Below are 19,407 nucleotides of genomic sequence, written 5' to 3' on the forward strand. Positions count from 1 at the left end.
TACCTCCATGACTGTTGTCATAAATAGGCCTAAATATTTTTAGAATAGCTTCTTTGGAGTCCTAAGACCTATGGTTGATTCTAAATAAATTCAGATTTGTTATCTTTATATAAGAAAAAGATTGACACACCCTCTAAGATGACTAAAAAGACAGGTAAAAGTGTTTGTGAGGCCTGACCAGGAGGTGGTGCAGTGGATAGAGTGTTGGACTGGGACACAGAGGACCCAAGTTTAAGACCCCGAGGTTGCCGGCTTGAGCAGGGGCTCATCAGCTTGAGCGTGGGGTTTCTGGCTTGAGCCCAAAGATTGCTGGCTTGAAGCCCAAGGTCGCTGGCTTGAGCAAGGGGTCACTTGCTCTGCCCATCAAGACACACATGACAAAGCAATCAATGAACAACTAAGATGCAGCAACGAAGAATTGATGCTTCTCATTTCTCTCCCTTCCTGTCTGTCTGTCCCTATCTGTCCCTCTCTCTGTCTGTCTCTCTCTCTGTCTTTGTCACACACAAAAAAAGGTGTTGGTGAAGATGTAGAGAAATTGGAACCTTCATTCATTGCTGGTAGGATTGTAACATGGTGTGTAGCCACTTAGAAAGCAGTATGGTAGTTCTTCAAAAAGTTAGACATCTGCCCTGGCTGGATAGCTCCTTTGGTTAGAGCATTATCCTGAAGCCCAGAGGTTGCTGGTTCGATCCCCAGTCAGGGCATATACAGGAACGGATTGATGTTCTTCTCTCTCTCTCTCTCTCTCTCTCTCTCTCCCCCTTTCCCTCTCCCTCTTCCTCTCTGGCTAAAATCAGTAAATAAAAAATAAATAAATAAATAAAAAAAGTTAGACATCTTCTTATGACTCAGAGGTTTCACTTCTAAATATATACCTAAGAGAAATTAGAGCCTATGTCCATATAAAACTTACACACAAATGTCCACAGCAATATTGTTTATACTAGCTAAAAGGGAAAAAATAACTATCAACTGATGAATGGCTAAACAAAATGTGCTACACCCATACAATGGGATATTAGTTGGCCATAGGAAGGAATGAATTATTGTTAGATGCTTCAACCTGGGTGAACCTTAGACACATTATGCTTACTTAAAGAAAACAGTCACAAAAGACCATATATTGTATGATTCCATTTATGTGGAATGTCCAGAATAAGCATATCCACAGAGACAAGAAGTAGATCAGCAATTGCCGGCAGGAGGGGAAAATAAGAGTGGAGGGATGATGGTAATGGATATGGGTTTCTTTGGGGGGGAGTGATAAGAACATTCTAAAATTAGATAGTTATGTTGGTTGTACAATTTGGAATATATTAAAATACCACTGGATTGTACTTTAAAAGTGTAAATTTTATGGTATATAAATAATATCTCAATAAAACTGTTATAAAAAAAACACAACAAAAAGAAAACACTTAGACCAGGCTCTCTGCATACATAGAAACAGATATCAGCTTATGTAAATTCCTTGTGGATAATAATTATTTGAGTATTTCAGGCACTTATCACAGTGTCTGAACATAGTAAACACTTAAAATCTTTGTTAAAAGGATAATATTACAGCCCCGACTGGTTGGCTCAGTGGTAGAGCATTGGCCCAGTGTGTGGATGTTCTGAGTTCGATTCCTGGTCAGGGCGCACAGGAGAAGCACCTATCTGCTTCACCACCACTTCCCTTCTTGCATCTCTCTCTCTCTCTGTCTCTCCCCTGTAGCAATGGCTCAACTGGAGTGAGTTGACCATGGCCTCTGAGGATGGTGCCATGGCCTCTGCCTCAGGTGCTGAGAAGAGCTCAGTTGCCAAGCAACAGAGCAACACCCCAGATGGGCAGAGAGCACTGCCCCCTAGTGGGCTTGACAGGTGGATCCTAGTCAGGCACATGCAGGAGTCTATCTCTCTGCCTCCCCTCATCTCACTGAATTAATTAATTAATTAAATAATATGATACCAAAAGGAAGACTCTTAGATATAAATTATTATGGGGATATAAGGCTAAAATAAAGAAGAGAAATAAAAACTTTTAGAAATGGTAAGAGAACTCAAAAGGTAGTCAGTTCCAAAATAAATATTAATATAGTTTCTATATATTTGCAATAACCCAGTTATAAAACATAATGGAAATGATATTACTAATAAGAGCAATATAAAATACTTAAGAATCAACTTGACAAGAAATGTACAAAAGCCTGTGTGAGGGAAAAAAAAGACAAAATATTGTCAAGGAATATCAAAGAACACTTGAAGATACACCACATTCATGGATAGAAAGACTTAATATTGACTTAATATTGTAAAAATACTACTTCTCTCCTAAATAGATCCATATATATACTTTATGCAACTCCATCTAAATCTAGCAGTGTTTGGGGTTGGAGGTTAGAATTAACTGAATGATTATAATGTATATCTAGAGGGGAAAAAGTCCAAAACAAATCCAAGAATAGCCAAAAAGTAATTTGAAAGAAAGTAGATTCACTATACTAGAATAGAGTACATTATAAAGCCATAATAGTGGCACAGAAATAGCAGACATATCATGAGGGAAATAAAAAAAAAATGCAAACATTTCATTGGGGAACAAATTTTTTTTTCATTTTCTGTTGCATGAGGTTTTAGAACTGTTTCTATATATTTCTGTATTGCTGATTCCAAATCTGAAATCTGTTTTTTGGTGCATGCTCTAGTTTTTATGCAATTTTAATTTCTTTTTGTTAACAGTTAATGGCATGCATTGGTTTTTAAATTGGAGTTAAAGGGCAACGACTCTTGGATTGAACTAACCACAAGGCAATTAATGTTTTACAAACATCACTTTTACATAATTGTAGTTGTTCTTAAATGTAAAAAATTATTTTCTGATAAAAACCATCCTCTTCTTTTGTTTTAAGATTGAATCATGGCTTCTTCGAGTAGGCATAAATGTTAAGAATAGTCCTGACACCTTCTGTTATATGTGGCTGTTACACACTTCAACGTCAGAGGCACAATATTTCATCATTTGTGACACGTGCATATATTACCTATTTTCAAGTTCCCCTTGGCGATCAAGACAAGAATCGGGCTCCTCATATTGTGTGTCTTAATTGTGAGGAAATGCTTTGTGACGACAAAAGGAAAACGCAAAGGAATACCTTTTGGTATTCCCATGGTTTGGCGTGAACCTAAGGACCACAGCAGTGACTGTTATTTCTGTCTGATCCATACAAAGGGCATCGGCAAGAAAAAACGGCATATGATCACATATCCTAATATTCCTTCAGCAATTCGACCTATCCCGCATTCTGAGACACTCCCGGTTCCAGTTTTCAATGGTTTTATTTCTTCTAAGGATGAAGAAAATGAACATGGTGATCAAGTATATTTTGATAAGATGCATGAGGAAATGGTTGTAGAATCTGAAGGGTCTTCTTCTGATGCCAGGCAGTCATTAAGCCCTCAGTAGTTTAGCCAATTGAATGACTTAGTAAGAGACTTGGGCCTATCAAAGAAAGCAGCTGAGTTATTAGCCTCCAGGCTTCAAGAAAAGAATGTACTTCACCAGTCAGCTATAGTATCCCATTTCAGGAAGCATGAACAAATTTTTGTGGACTTTTTTTCTGAAGACAAACACTTTGTTTACTGTCATGATATCAGTAGTCTTCTCAGCCAGCTAGGTGTTACCCCTTACAATCCAACAGAATGGTGGCTATTTCTTGACAGCTCTAAACGAAGTCTGAAATGTGTTCTCCTACACAACAGTGATGTTTATGCAGCGGTTCCAATTGGTTATTCAACTCATCTGTGAGAAGATTATAATGACATAAAAATTGTCCTCGACTTTCTGAAGTATGAGGAGCATAACTGGATAATTTGTGTGGATCTTAAAATGGTAAATTTCCTGCTAGGACAACAGAGAGGTTTCATGAAGTATCCTTGCTTTCTGTGTTTGTGGACAGCCGAGCTCGGGAGAAACACTGGACACAGAAGGAGTGGCCAAAACCTGAAGCTCTGGAAGTAGGGATGCAAAATACTGTGAATGAACCTGTAGTTAATCAAGAGAAGATCATTTTTCCCCCACTTCACATCAAACTTGGCTTAATGAAGCAGTTTGTTCAGGCTTTGAATAGAGAAAGTGAATGCTTTCAACATATTATTTCTGCTTTTCCTGCCTTGTCTTTCGAGAAGATAAAAGCAGGTGTATTTGATGGACCTCAAATTCAAACCCTCATACGTAATAAAGAATTGCCAGGAAGATGAATAAGGAGGAGAAAGCAGTATGGCAGTCTTTTGTGGCACTTACAAAGAACTACCTTGGCAACAAAAAATCAGAAAACTATGAACTTCTGGTTCAAAGGATGCTGTTGGCTTTCTGCGACAGTGGATGTAACATGAGCATTAAGATTCACTTTCTGGCCTGACCTGTGGTGGCGCAGTGGGTAAAGCGTCGACCTGGAAATGCTTAGGTCGCCGGTTCAAAACCCTGGGCTTGCCTGGTCAAGGCACATATGGGAGTTGATGCTTCCTGCTCCTCCCCCCCTTCTCTCTCTGTCTCTCTCCTCTCTCTCTCTCTCCCTCTCTCTCTCCTTTCTAAAATGAATAAATAAATAAAAAAATAAAAATAAAAAAAAAGATTCACTTTCTGAACAGTCACCTTGATAAGTTTCCCGAAAATCTTGAAGCTGTTAGTGATGAGCAGACTACCGCTGGAGCATCAAACGAGATTGTCCTCAACAAGTACACAAATGCAAGAGCTACAAACGCAAATATTTGCCTGAATGGAATTTAAATAAGTTTTATGCAAATTTTATGATTAAAATAAGTGTTTTAATATGTTCTGTTTTGAAATTGTAGACAAATTCTGATGCAATCATATCTTTTAGTATATTAGTGTATTTACTGCATTATATAAATTATTATATTTTCACAAAGATGATGCCCAAGAAGACATTCTACTTCATAATGTTAAACTAAATGTTGAAAATTTTACAATAAGATGAAAACCTAAAATCTTTAATTGCAAAAAAGCTATAGCTTACAGAGAAAAACTAATGTCAGATTTGAGATCAGCACACTCGAATTAGGTAAGAACAAGTGTTTTTGTGGATGCAACAAAAATTTTGTTCCCCAGTGTGTTGAGCAGTTACCCTGTGCCTTATGGGTATTGACATAATTATTACATACCACTCAGAGTTACATAACTCTACTGTTATTATCTCCATTTCACATCTAAAACTGAGATTCAGAGAGGTTTAGTAATGTGCTCAGGGTAATTAATATAAGTATTCAGTAGAGCAGGAATTTAAACCTTTGCTGATTACAGATTCAGTATTCTTAATTAACAAAGGAATTTAATCTTAAATAAATGAGGCTATGTAAAAATACTTAGATATACAAATGTTATTCACAACATTGTTAAGTGCCAGAAGTTAGAACTAAGTTAAATATCAAGCAACAGAGTATTGGTTAAATAATAGCACATTTCTACAATTAAAGACTATCTGTGGTCATTTAAAATTATGTGGAGGAGTATTTAATGATACAGTAATGAGGAAAATTATATTAAACAGAAAAGTGGATTATAAAAGTTTGTACAGTATGATCCCATATACTAAAATATTTTCCGTTATAAAATGATGAATTATTTATGTTTTCTAAGTGTTTACTTATTGATATTTTATAATTACTTCTCAGGAAAATGTATTTTCTCTCTAAAGAAAAGTAATTGCAATAAAATGATGATGATTATTACTGTTTTAAAGATGTGAGAGGTTGTTATTCCTTTACCCTGCTAGCTGGCTTAGCTGTTCTGTGCTTTCCTCTGTAGTCCCTGGTGTTTCCCTTTATTCCAGTATATTGTCATAGTCATTACAGTTCATTATCACTTATCCTAACTCCAGCTCTTACGTCTGTATTCTGGGTGCCCAGAGCAATGTCTGGGGTCAGTTCACGGTTTCAGTCAGAAACTATTGCAGTGAGGGGGAGATGAAGCAGAGTGGGAATGAGGGGAGAGGGTAGAAATGGAAACCGACCTACAGAGATATGTACCCTAGGTTATTTTTCCAACTTCATTCTTCAAGATCCAAAAGTAAGTTGTAGATGGTATAATACTTGAATACCTAATCCAGAAAATTGGGTTGATCAAAAAAAGACTGATCTCAGAACCACATATCTTAATTGTGGGAAACCAAAAATGTGGGAAGCCAAAATATGTATATAAAGGAATGTACCTGCAAAAAAAAAAAAAAAAAAACAGAGAGAGAGAGAGGCAGTTTATGCTTTTAGAGACGCCAGAGTGAATGTTTCAGAAATTATTGAGGCAAATCAAGGCTATTTCAGTAGAAAAGGCTGTCGTGCCCCACCCCCAAACTTCTTTTTCCTTCCACCAGTTGTATCCAGAAAGCCATTTTTAACAAGAGACTTGGCAGATGAGAGAGTTCTTGCCTGTTTGCCTTTCAGACTTTTCTGGGTAAAAGGTCCTAAGGGAGCTTGGGGACTGCCCCTGCTGGCCCAGCTGCTCACCTCATGTATCTGTTTAAACATTTATTTTGATTGGGGAAAAAGTCAGAAAAAATGAGCTTAATTTAACTCCCAGTGTTATTCTTCTTTCCAGGAAGGGGAAGAGTTTGTGAAGAAAATCGGTGGTATTTTTGCCTTCAAGGTGAAGGATGGCCCCGGGGGTAAAGAAGCCACCTGGGTGGTGGATGTGAAGAATGGCAGAGGATCCGTGCTTCCTAACTCAGGTCAGTGCAGTAACGGCTTCAGGAATACGGACAAGTTCACAAAGGAAAACGGGAGTCTGCTTTGGTGTTCCAGAAAGGATTGACTTTAGGACCTTGTTAAATTAGTGAATCCTTGGGAATAGGAATAGGAATAGGTCACAGCTGCCTCCTCCCAAAGCTTTGGAGAATCTACTGTATTACAGAGCCACCAGTCTTAGGTTTTGGAGTTAGACAAACTTGGGTTAGGGTTCTGGCTTTGCCAATCACAAATTTTGACCTTGAATAAATTAACTTCTCTGAGCCTCAGTTTTCTAATCAGTACATGGGAATAATAAATGGTATCTATTTCACAGGTTTAATCTGAGGATTAAGAGAATTATCTCTTAATTAATTTGTAAAGTACGTGGTCCAGTGTGTGGTTACGTGGTGTGAAAGACCTGTCTGTACTCACTATCTCTATTTCCTCTCATCCCAGTTTTCTTTTTTTTTTCTTTCATTTACTGTCAACCATTTATTCAGTAGCTCTCCGTCTCTTTCATCCCAGTCTTTTTTGAATCCACTAGTCAGCTTTTGTCCTCAGCACTATCTCACGGCTATTCTTGTTGAGGTTACCAGTGACCAACCATGTTGCTAAACTACCCAGCCCTCATGATATTAATTCTTCTTCCTGGCTTTCCTCTTACCTCCTGGCTGTTCCTTCTTGGCCTCGCTTCCTGTTTTCTCTTCATTTCCAAAACCTAAACATTGAAGAGCTCCAAGGCTTAGTTCTGTCTACTGGGGATCTCCTTTAACACCATCTCTACACAGTTGACTCCCAGATATCACCAGCCACTGAACTCCAAGGTGTATGTCCAGCTGCTTAACTGACAAGTTTACTTGGATATTTAATAGGTAACCCAAAACTAACAAGTATAAAAGTGAACTCCTAGCCCTGGCCGGTTGGCTCAGCGGTAGAGCGTCGGCCTAGCTTGCGGAGGACCCGGGTTCGATTCCCGGCCAGGGCACACAGGAGAAGCGCCCATTTGCTTCTCTACCCCTCCGCCGCGCTTTCCTCTCTGTCTCTCTCTTCCCCTCCCGCAGCCAAGGCTCCATTGGAGCAAAGATGGCCCGGGCGCTGAGGATGGCTCTGTGGCCTCTGCCCCAGGCGCTAGAGTGGCTCTGGTCGCAACATGGCGATGCCCAGGATGGGCAGAGCGTCGCCCCATGGTGGGCGTGCCGGGTGGATCCTGGTCGGGTGCATGCGGGAGTCTGTCTGACTGTCTCTCCCTGTTTCCAGCTTCAGAAAAATGAAAAAAAAAAAAAAAGTGAACTCCTGGTCTTCCTCCCGCTCCCCTTTAATCATGTACTCTTCCACTGTCCTCCCCGACTCAGTGAATTGTTCTCTCCTACCAGTTCCTCAGTCCAAAAACCTTGAAGTCATCTCTGGCTCCTCTTTTTCTCATACTCTGCAGGCTAATCTATCAGCAAATCTTGCCTCCCCTACTGCTACCACCTTGGTCTAAGCTTCTTTTTTTTTTTTTTTGCCTGGTTTCCCGGTCTCTAACCTTGCCCTACAGATTTCCTCTTCACACACCAGTTGCAGTGAAAACTCAAGTCTGATTGTGACCCTCCTCGGCTTAAAACCATCCATGGCTTTCTGCACACCCAGAGGAAAAGTTCCCTCTTTCCAGTGGATCTTTGTCCAGATGTCACCTTCTTGGGAAGCCCTTTCCTAACCACACTTTTAAAATCACACCCCCATTACCATTTCTTATTTTTCTTTATGGTACTTATCACTTTCTGATATGCCATATAGCATTTGAATTCTTAGCTGCGTGAAGGTAGAGCCTTTTCCCTGTTAGGTTCACCCCTGCAGTCCCAGTGGCTAGAATAGTACCTGATACATGGCAGGCCTTCAGTAAAATAAGTAATTTAAAAACGAACAGCAGAATGAATGAATGATGCTTACTTAGTAAGCATTCAGTAAATGGTAGCTGTATTGTCTGTTTTGTTTCTCTTGCTGAAAAGAGCCTGGTGCAACTGAGAAATAGGATGGATGAGAACCAGCTTTTTGGAAGGTTTAAAATACCATGCTTAGAACTTTGAAAGTGATATGGTGTATAGTTAAGCTAGTAAAGCTTTTTTTAAAATAGAAAAGTGAAAGAGGGTGAAGCTAGTGCCATGGACTAGATGAACTGGAAAGGGAGAAATCAGAGTGAGAGAGAGCAATTAGGAGGGTGGACGTTGCCACCGTCTGTATGAGCAGAAAGGATAGCAGGAATGTTGACAGTGAGAACAAAATGGCTGTTGTTACTGGGTCATTGCCAAGGATATTTGGGGTGAAGTTGATGGGACTGGAAGCCGTGTAGGAGAAGGAGGTCTATCAAAGATGGCAGGGTTCATCATTGAAACGTTTTTGAGGGTGCTCCTAGAGGGAAGGTTGACACCAGAAGCACAGGTGGAAGGCAGGTTAGCTTAGCAAGGAGGGATAGGCACTTCTTTCTCTGAGAGGATAAGTAGATATCCAGGGGCATTCTGAAATAGAGAGGGATCGGCAGAGCTTCTGGAGTAGAGTTTAGAGCCTGGAGACAGAAGATGTTAACAGCAGTGGTCCATGCACTATTAAATAAGGAATCGACGAGAGATGAGGGAAGGAAGAGCTGAGTAGTAGTAAGGGTGTCCTTCTGATGTGGGTAGGATGGCTTGTGAAAAGTTCTTGAATTATATATAGTCAATTTTTTATTTTTCTCAAAATGAGTGGACAGAAGGATAACTACAGGTTTGACTTCCGTGAGCTGCTTCATCTAGAGATTCTAGCTCTTAGAAATAAAAAGAAGTTTTGGAAAATAGTGCCATTTTTTTTAAATGACTGAAGGGTTATAGATTCTTCAGGATTATATTCTGATATACTCAGGCAGATGTCAAGATGATTTTTAAGAATTTTTCTGTTTTGTTATTGATGTGTGTTTGTCATGAAAGATAATATGCTTACGGAAGGCTAGTGCATAATTTCAGAGAAACTGTGTTCCCTGCATGCGGGCTCCGGCAGTGAGCTCTCCCTCTGCAGGTGCCCCGGTCCCAGACCCGAAGGGATTGTACCCTGGGGCAAGGTAATTTCTGCTGAAACTGACACGTGTTGGCAGCCAGGACTGGTGCTGAAATATGGACTTACCCAGTAAAAGCCACCCCTGGAAATTGCCAGCTCCTTTTACATCAGCCAACAAATGACCATTTGTTAGAGATCAGCTATGTTAAAGCATTAATGACCTGTCCTAGTTTGAACTGGCATCTTAGAGAATTGCTAGTTCTTTTGGCATGTACATAGTGTTGAGAGATTTACTTACTGTTAATGAAGTAAGATTTACTTGAATGTATTTCATTTGCTTATATTCTAAGAGTTTGGTAATGATTATACTTTAGATTTTGTGCATTTTCCATTATCTTTTTTTCCTGCCTCGGTGCCTTTTTGTACCTTCTCCACGAATTCTGCCCCTTTCCTGTTCTCTGAAATAACTCACATAGCATGTCTCCAGGAAACCAAATTTGAGTAATCTGACATGACAAATCATTCTTTCATTCCTTTATTCTGCCTTCTCAGCACTTACTTGAATTTTCAACCTTGTCCTTTTATGAGGAACATGCTATAGAAGCCTCGGAGTCTCCTGTCCTCAAGGTAGGGTAGAAAGAGCATGGCCTTTGGAGCCACCCAGACCTAGGTTCAGACCGTGGCTCTGCCGTTTATTAGGTGTATCTTCCCTGAGTCCAGTTGTCTCATCGAGAAAATGGAGAGGATAATTTTTATTCCTGGAGCTGTTGTGGGGATTAAATGAGATACGGTACATACAGCGTATTAGCATAATAAGTCCTCAGTAAATCATTTCTTTCTTTCCAACCCATATAATAAACATGAACTTTGCTTGGCAGTTAGACTTGTCTAAGACATGCTGTTGAATTGGCGAAGGCCCAGTAAAGACTGAGGTGTTGAATGGGTTTGTATCCATCTTATACAAGAGGAAGCCATACAGCCTTAGGGAGTGTGGGCTTTAGCTGCAGGAATACGCTTTCAGACCTAGCTCAGCTGCTTATTTGCCATGTGATCTTGAGTCTCTGACCCTCATAGAGTTGTTGTAATGATCAAATGAGTTATAGACATGAAGTGCTTGGCATAACAATAGCTCAATAAATGCTGATATTGCGTCAGTAGACTTCACTTCCTAAAGCCACTTTCAATGACTAATACTCCTTTCTTGGAATATCAGGATTAAGTTCAACTATAAATCAAGTCCTGTTACCTCAGCTGGCTAGCTTGCTCCACCCCCCTTGATGTTATATATTTACAAGAGAACTGGATTTTGTAAATTGTAAATTCTTTTATTTTTAAGGCTTTACACCATTTTTCCAGTAATAAGAGAAAATTTGTTAAGAGGTAAAGATGGAATGGCCATTGAATCTCATTCTTTTTAGGGGTTATCTCTGAGTTGTAAGATATATAATAAAAACTTTTTATTTTCAAGCTTGTTTTAGTTATTTAATAATATGGGCATGTTATAATTTTTAAAAATTTTATTGATTGATTTTTAGTTAGTGGGCAGAGAGAGAGAGAAAGAGGGGTTAAAGTGGTAAGCATCAACTCATAGTAGTTGCTTCCCATATGTGCCTTGACCGGGCAAGCCCAGGGTTTTGAACAGGTCACTTCAGCATTCCAGGTCAATGATTTAGCCACTGCGCCACCAAAAGTCAGGCTGGGCATGTTGTAATTTAACAGTTCACCCTATGTTGTCTGTTCAGGCTGCTCTAACAGACATACCACAACCTGGGTGGCTTATAAACAACAGAAAGTTATTTATAACAGTTCTGGAAGCTGGAAATGCAAGATCAAGGTGCCTGCATAGTTATGGTGAGTGAGGCCCCTCTTTCTAGTTCTTAGCCAGCGCCCTCTTGCTGTGGGCTCACATGGTAAAAGTAGCTAGGAGTCTCTTTGGAGTTTCTTTTGTAAGGTACTAATTGTATCCAATAGGACTCCACCCTCCTGACCTCCCAAAGACCCTACCTATTAATAGCATCAGGCATTAGGATTCCTACATCTGAGTTTTGGAGAGGGGACACAAATGTTTAGAACATAGCAACCCCTATCTTCACTATTAAGGCATAAATTATCTGATTAGTTATTGGGCCATAATTTGATACTCTTTTGAATTTTAAATAATTGACTGATTCAACAAGAATTTATTGATTTCCCTTTATGTATCAAGTACTCTTCGGGGGCCTGGGGATAGAGCAGTGAACAAACTGACAAGAGTCCTGTCCCTACGAACTTTTCACTCTAGTGGACAAATACAAGCAAAGTGCATACACAGGTGCGTAAGGTAGTGTTAGGTAAGTGCACCAAAGAGAAGTCAGAATAGTGAGATAGAAGGTGGCTCGGTTTCTGGAAGATACCAACTTTAATTTGAGGACGATGCTCAAATTAGCCTCAATAGTTATAGTACTATTGTTACATTGATTGTTGAGAACACTGCTGAGCCTGACCAGGTGGTGGCGCAGTGGATAGAGCATCGGACTGGGATGCGGAGGACCCAGCTTCGAGACCCCGAGGTCGCCAGCTTAAGGGCGGGCTCATCTGGTTTGAGCAAAGCTCACCAGCTTGGACCCAAGGTCACTGGCTCAAGCAAGGGGTTACTCGGTCTGCTGAAGGCCTGCAGTCAAGGCACATACAAAAAAGCAATCAATGAACAACTAAGGTGTCGCAACGAAAAACTGATGATTGATGCTTCTCATTTCTCTCCGTTCCTGTCTGTCTGTCCCTATCTATCCCTCTCTCTGTCTCTGTAAAAAAATAAAAATAAATAAAATAAATAAAACACTGCTGAAAATTTTGATTTCTTGGAGAATTTTTTTTTTTGCACTTGAAAATTCTCATTTGTCCAAGGTAGACATGGCTGATTTAGCAATGAGATATTAGAGTCTTTGTTGTACAGTTTTTTTTATTATACTTTAATTATATTAAAATTAATATAATATGAAATTAAAATCAAATTTTATATTATAGAGGGAAGGGCAAAAGTAGGCTTCCAGTTGTTTGTATGGAAAATACTGCAATAATAAATAATAATACAAGAATAAACTCTGTGTTTCACATACTCAGTGTAAAAAAAAATTAGAAAAGATGAAGAAAATGAAAAAATTACTCTCCAGTGGTTCCATCATCTACTTCAGGGGTTGAAATTCTAAGGCCTCAAAAAAAAACAAAAAAAGAAATACTATGGCCTCTGGGCCAAATCCAACCCCCACCTTTTCCTTCCTCCCTCCCTCCCTCCCTCCCTCCCTCCCTCCCTCCCTCCCTCCCTCCCTCCCTCCCTCCCTCCCTCCCTTCCTCCCTCTCTTGGGAGAGGATAAGATGCATTAACTCGTAGTTGCTTTCACTACAGTTGTACATTGAGCTTCTTATACGTACCTTGACCGGGCTGTGCCCGTGTCCCCTTGCTCAAGCCAATGATCTTGGGCTTTTCATGCCAGTGACCTTTTAGACTCAAGCTGGCGTGCTTTTAGGATCAGGTGGACTATTCCTCATACAAGCCAGCGACCCTGTGCTGACGACACAGCGCTCAGAGCCAGAGATCTTGGGGTTTCCAACAGGCTACCTCAGTGTTCTGGGTAGACGTTTTATCCAGTGCGCCACGACTGGTCAGGCATCCGTCACCTATTTTTTTGGTTTGTTTTGTGTAAAATTTTTATTGATGTCTGGCACATAATAAAGGTTATAAATTTGAAGTATACAGCTTGATAAATGTTAACAAACATGTATTTCCCAGATCAAGATGCAGAATGTTGCCTGCACTTCAGAAACCTCCCTCACACTGCCGCATCACTACCCACTCCCAAAGGGAGCCATTATTCCAAATTCTATCACCATAGATTGATTTTATTTATTTTGGAAATTCATATAAATGGAAGCATGCAATATTTACTCTGTTAGGCCTGACTTCTTTTGCTCAGCATTGTGAAATTTATTAATATTGTTGCATGTAGCTGTAGTTCATTTTTACTGCATGAATGCACCAAACTTTATTTATTCATTCCGTGGGTGATGCATCTTTGCAGTGTTTCCATATTGGGGCCTTATGAATAAAAGCCATTTTGAACATTCTCACGTGTGTCTTTTAGTGGACATAAGTAGTCATTCCATTTGACATATAACCAGGTGTAGAAATACTAAGTCATAAGGTATACTATATGTAGCCAGAAAGGGTTTTTTAAAAATGTGGATATACTATTTTACATTCCCTTCCATATTATATGAGAGTTTCATTTGCCCTACATTTTTTATAGTATGTGTTCCTCTCATGTACCTTTTTCTTAGTCAGGCTTATTGAGATATAATTTACATATAATAAAATTTAATCTTTTAAATATAGTACAATTCTGTGAATTTAGACAAATGCATACACTTTTATAACCACAACCAACAAGCAAGATATAGAATATTTCCATCACCCCCAAAAAGTGTCTTCCTATCCGTTTGTAGTCAATCCTTTTCTCCCACACTCAGGCACTGGCAGCCACCAATCTGATTTCTGTCCCTATAGTTTTACGTTTTCCAGAACATCTTATATATGGAATCATATGATATGCAGCTTTTTGACCTTGCTTTTTTCAGAGATTTATTTATGTAGCATCAGCAATTTATTCCTTTTTGTGGCTCAGTAGTTTATCCATTTGCCAGTTGGTACATATTTGGTTTTTTTTTCCAGCTTTTGGCAATTTGAATAGAGCAACTATCAACATTCATATGTAGGTTTTTGTGTGGACACATATTTTTATTTTTCTGGAGTCAACACTTAAAAGTGAGACTGCTAGATCATTTGGCATGTATATGGTTAGTTTAATAAGAATCTTCCAGACTGTTCTCTAAAGCAGCTGTACCGTTTTACAGTCCCTCCAGCTGTCACTTGCTCCTCATTCTTGCCAGCACTGGATATTATCCTTTTGTTTAAGACTTTCATTCTTTTTTTTTTTTTTTAAGGTGAGAGGAGGGGAAGATAGTGAGGGAGACTCCTGCATGTGCCCCGACTGGGATCCACATGGCAAAACCCATCAAGGGCTGATGCTTGAGTATAGAGCTATTTTTAGTGCCTGAGGTTGATATGCTCTGACCAACCTCAGTGCCTAGGGCCATGCTTGAACAAATCAAGCCATTGGCTGAGGGAAAGGAAGAGGGAGAGAAGGGGGAGAGAGAGAGAAGAGAAGCAGATGGTTGTTTCTCTTGTGTGCCCTGACCGGGGATTGAACCCAGGATGTTCATATGCTGGGCCAATGCTCTATCCACTGAGCCACTGGTCAGGGCCAAGACTTTTATTCTAGTAGCTATGTTGTAGTATCTTACCCATGCTTCTAACCTGATTTTCCTGATGACTAATGAAGCTGAACATTGTTTTATGAGCTCATTCGCTCATTTTTTATTGGATTATCTAATTTTTTCTAATTGAGTAGGAGTATTTAAATATATATTTTGGGTGCAAGTTCTTTGTTAGATATCTGAATTGCAAATACGTTCTCCCTCTGGGTATGCTACCTGTTTTGAAAATACATGGAGCAGAAAGTTGGTTTGTAGTTGTGAGTATACCAAACACAAAGTTTATTATTATTTTTTAATCCACTGATTCTAGAGAAGGAGGAAGGGAGAGAGAGAAACATCAATCTATTTTACTTATTCATACATTCATTGGCCGATTCCTGTATATGCTGTGACCTGTGATCAAACCCACAACTGTGGCATATTGGGACGATGCTCTAACCAACTGAACTACCTGGCCAGGGTATTCTTGTATTATCATTTATTAATTATTGTATTCTTTTTCATATGAACAACTATAAACCTACTCTTCCCCACTCTGTAGTTTTATTGGACCATAGCCACACTCATTTGTTTTTTCTGTGGCTGCTTTTGAGATAAAGACATAGAGTTGAGAAGTTGCAATAGAGATCTGGTGGCCCACAAAGTCTGTAAACTATTTAGTGTCTCATCCTTTACTGAAGAAGTTTGTTAACCCCTGCTCTAGATAACTGTGTTCATTTTCTCTTACTGCATAACAACTTAGCACAAGCTTAGCAGCTGAAAACAGTACACACATTTGGGACCTCATAGATGCCCTGGTTAAGGTGGCTGAGGACAGCTTAGCCAGGTCCTCTGCACAGGGTGTCACAGGCTGCAGTGAAGGTGTTGGCCAGGGCTAGGATGTCATCTGGAGACTTGACTGGGAAAGGGTCTATGTCCAAGCTTACTTAGATTGCTGGCAGAATTTATTTCCTTGCAGCTGTGAGAATGATACTTTTAGTTTTTTACGGGCTATAGGCCAGTCTACCCTCAGCTCCTAAAGGCGGGTAACCTGCAGCATGGCTCTCTCCATACACCATTCACAGCATAGCAGCTAACTTCTTAATGCCAGCAGGAGAGTAAGAGTTAGTGTGCTTACAAGAGAGAATCATATAGAACATTATAGAGCCATCGGGATGATGTCCTGTCACCTTTGCCATGTTTGTTGGCTCGAAGCAAGTCACAGACCCTGTCCACACTTGAGAGAAGAGAATTATACAAAAGCATGAACACCAGAGGGAGGGATCATGGGGGTCATCTTAGAGTCTGCACACCACAATAACTATTATTAATATATTGGTGTCTAAATTTATAGGTGTTTTTCCTATATCTATAAAATTGAATATCTGTTTTTGTGCAGAAATGAGATCATGCTTACAGTTTTGTTTTTTGTTTGTTTGTTTTTTACAGTACAGAGAGACAGTCAGAGAGAGCGATAGTAGGGACAAACAGACAGGAATGGAGAGAGATGAGAAGCATCAATCATCAGTTTTTTTGTTGCGACACCTTAGTTGTTCATTGATTGCTTTCTCATATGTGCCTTGACCATGGGCCTTCAGCAGACCAAGTAACCCCTTGTTCAAGCCAGCAACCTTGGGTCCAAGCTGGTGAGCCTTGCTCAAACCAGATGAGCCCGTGCTCAAGATGGAGACCTCGGGGTCTCGAACCTGGGTCCTTCACATCCCAGTCCGATGCTCTATCCACTGCACTGCCTGGTCAGGCTACAGTTTGTTTTGTAACTGGTTTATAGAGTAGTATCTCGAACCATATAACATGAACATTTTTTTCAGGCCAGTACATGTAGATCCATATCTTAAAATGGCTGCAGTGTATCCTGTTAGATAAACATCATCATTTATATATATGTATGTGTATATATTTATATGTGTGTGTTTTTTATTTAAACAATTAAAAGTAGAGCAGAGACAGGGATATCAGGAGTATAGGCAGATTGTAATATAAAATACTGAATTCACCTAACTTGAGATACAGTATAAATATTATTACAAATAAAAAAAATTTTTTTTCTATATTTTTCTTAAGTGAGAAGCCAGGAGGCAGAGAGACAGACTCCTGCATGTACCTGACCGGGATCCACCTAACATGCCCACAGGGGGGCGATGCTCTGCCCATCTGGGGCATTGCTCCATTGTAACTGGAGCCATTCTAGCGCCAGAGGTGGAGGCCATGGAGCCATCCTCAGTGCCGGGGCCAACTTTGCTCCAATGGAGCCTTGGCTGCAGGAGGGGAAGAGAGAGATAGAGAGGAAGAAGAGGGGGAAGGGTGGAGAAGCAGATGGGCGCTTCTCCTGTGTGTCCTGACCAGGAATCAAACTCAGAACATTCATATGCTGGGCTGATACTCTATCACTGTGCCAACCAGCCAGGGCCCAAATAAAAACTCTTAGATGTTTATCAGTTTATAAGAAGCTAGGAAAAAATCTAAGAGATGAAACCATCATTTATATTCTGCTTTTAATATTCTTAAGACTGTCAGTAGACTTTCCATTAAAAGTCCTCAGAATAAAAAAAAAAATCTTAGCATATCTAGATGCTTTTAGAATATCTGTTGAACAAATGATTGCTTACACTCTACCATCATTAATCAATTTTCTCTTGTAAATGTTGGTATTGCTTATAAGCGTCTCCCATTTCCCCTCTGCTCCTGTTGTGGATGTGATTTGGTCACAGTCAGTGGCTTTTGACTAAAATGTATACATAAAATTGAACACTCCCCTTTTTCTTTTCCTTCTCCTGTATATCTCTGTTGTAGATAAGAAGGCTGACTGCACAATCACAATGGCTGACTCGGACTTAATGGCTTTAATGACCGGTAAAATGAATCCTCAATCGGTAAGTATATCCTCCCAGTAGGTGGGTCTTTTAGTCCATTCCACTTTATCTCCTGCCTCAGTCTCATATCATCAAGTGCAAAGTGGTCCAACTCACGAAACTCAGTGTTCACTTAACAAATGACAAACACTTGTGGAGCAAACTGTGTGCCAGACCCTGTCCTGTGTGCTGGAAATGCCCAGATAAATAGGAAACAGTACCCGCGCTCAGTGCGTCTACAGTTTGGTACAGGACACACCTGCAAGAGTAAGTGCAGCCAGATATTCAGGGTGTCATTGCCCGATTGTGGTCCGGGAGCGTGGGGAAAGGAGCAGTTGTGGCTTTCTGGGCCATCAGAGAAAGGTTTACAGACAGGATGTGACACTTGAGCTGAGTCCTAAGGGGTTCAGAAGTGAGCTGTGCAGAGATGGAGAAAGTAGGAGCGATCCAGGTGGAAGGAGGGAGGGGTGTAAACAGAGGTGTGACCTTTTATGTTTTGTATCTGCTCATTCTTTTGCCTGAGCTGTCCTTCCCCTATCAAATCCTTTTCTCTCAGCTTAAGCTCAGATGTTCTCTCCAAGGCCCTCTTTCGTGTTGTTGGAGGCTGTAGCCAGTCTCTCTCCTGTGCAATCCCTCCCTGGGCTGCTAGCTTAGCACTTGTCACATTATCTGAGTGTTAATGTGCCTGTCTTACCCATTAGATTGTGGCTGTCTTAAAGAAACAAACCATATCTTACTTATCTTCTGTCTCCAGAACTTTACATGATGCCTGACCTTTTTTAAGTTTTCACAAAATTGGATTATATTGTATTTACCTGACATGTATTTATGCATCATGTGGATTTTCCTGGCCCCCAGTTTGTCAAGGGTCTTCTTTTTCACTTTAGTTGCAGGGTGGTGAACCAACTGCTGTCTAATTCACTGCCCATGAGCCATCGATAATAAAAAGGAAACTAAGATGCTTCTTTCCATGGAAACCTTAGTTTTTTTTTTGTTGTTATTGCCTCAGCCTGGTTTGTTTCAGGCCATATATTCCTGTGGTCCCACAGTAATTCCAAAGATTGGATAAAATCCTGACTCCCACTAGTATTCCTTTTTTAAATGATTTTTCTGAACAACTAAGCATATTTCAGTTGCCACATTGACAAACGAGAGATGTGCCTCTGTGATGTTTCAGTTGAGTGCACACCACTGGCACTGACAGGTCCACCCACCGAGCCCACTCCAAAAACGTCTGGACAGAGCAAAGGCCACGAGTCTAGGAGTGGCTGTCATCCTCCTTCCCACCCTCCGCTCCTCACTCCCCTGTGCACTTACCCCGTGCGCCTCCTTGGCAGGTGGTCACGCTTCACACCTCAGCCACCCTCGGTCCTCTCTGTATCTGCTTACCGTCCATTTGGGGGAGCGAAGTGTCAACTTATTTTTCTTGAGCACCTGTTAGCACCCAAAGTAATTAAAGATAAAAATGACAGACCTTTCTCTTAATGTGCTAATGGTCTTCCCTTATGCTCTGTGGTGG

General features: G+C 40.3%; 1 protein-coding gene across 1 annotated transcript in view; it reads left to right on the forward strand.

Annotated features, from left to right (window-relative positions):
* The window catches only part of SCP2 (sterol carrier protein 2), a 142,587-nt gene that overhangs the window by 120,910 nt on the left and 2,270 nt on the right, over window positions 1-19,407 (forward strand). The window contains exons 14-15 of the mRNA XM_066376299.1: window positions 6,596-6,725; window positions 17,830-17,909. Of these exons, the coding sequence (XP_066232396.1) occupies window positions 6,596-6,725; window positions 17,830-17,909 (210 nt within the window). The remainder of the gene's footprint in view (window positions 1-6,595; window positions 6,726-17,829; window positions 17,910-19,407) is intronic.

Source organism: Saccopteryx leptura, chromosome 3 (assembly GCF_036850995.1).
Source record: "Saccopteryx leptura isolate mSacLep1 chromosome 3, mSacLep1_pri_phased_curated, whole genome shotgun sequence".
NCBI lineage: Eukaryota > Metazoa > Chordata > Mammalia > Chiroptera > Emballonuridae > Saccopteryx > Saccopteryx leptura.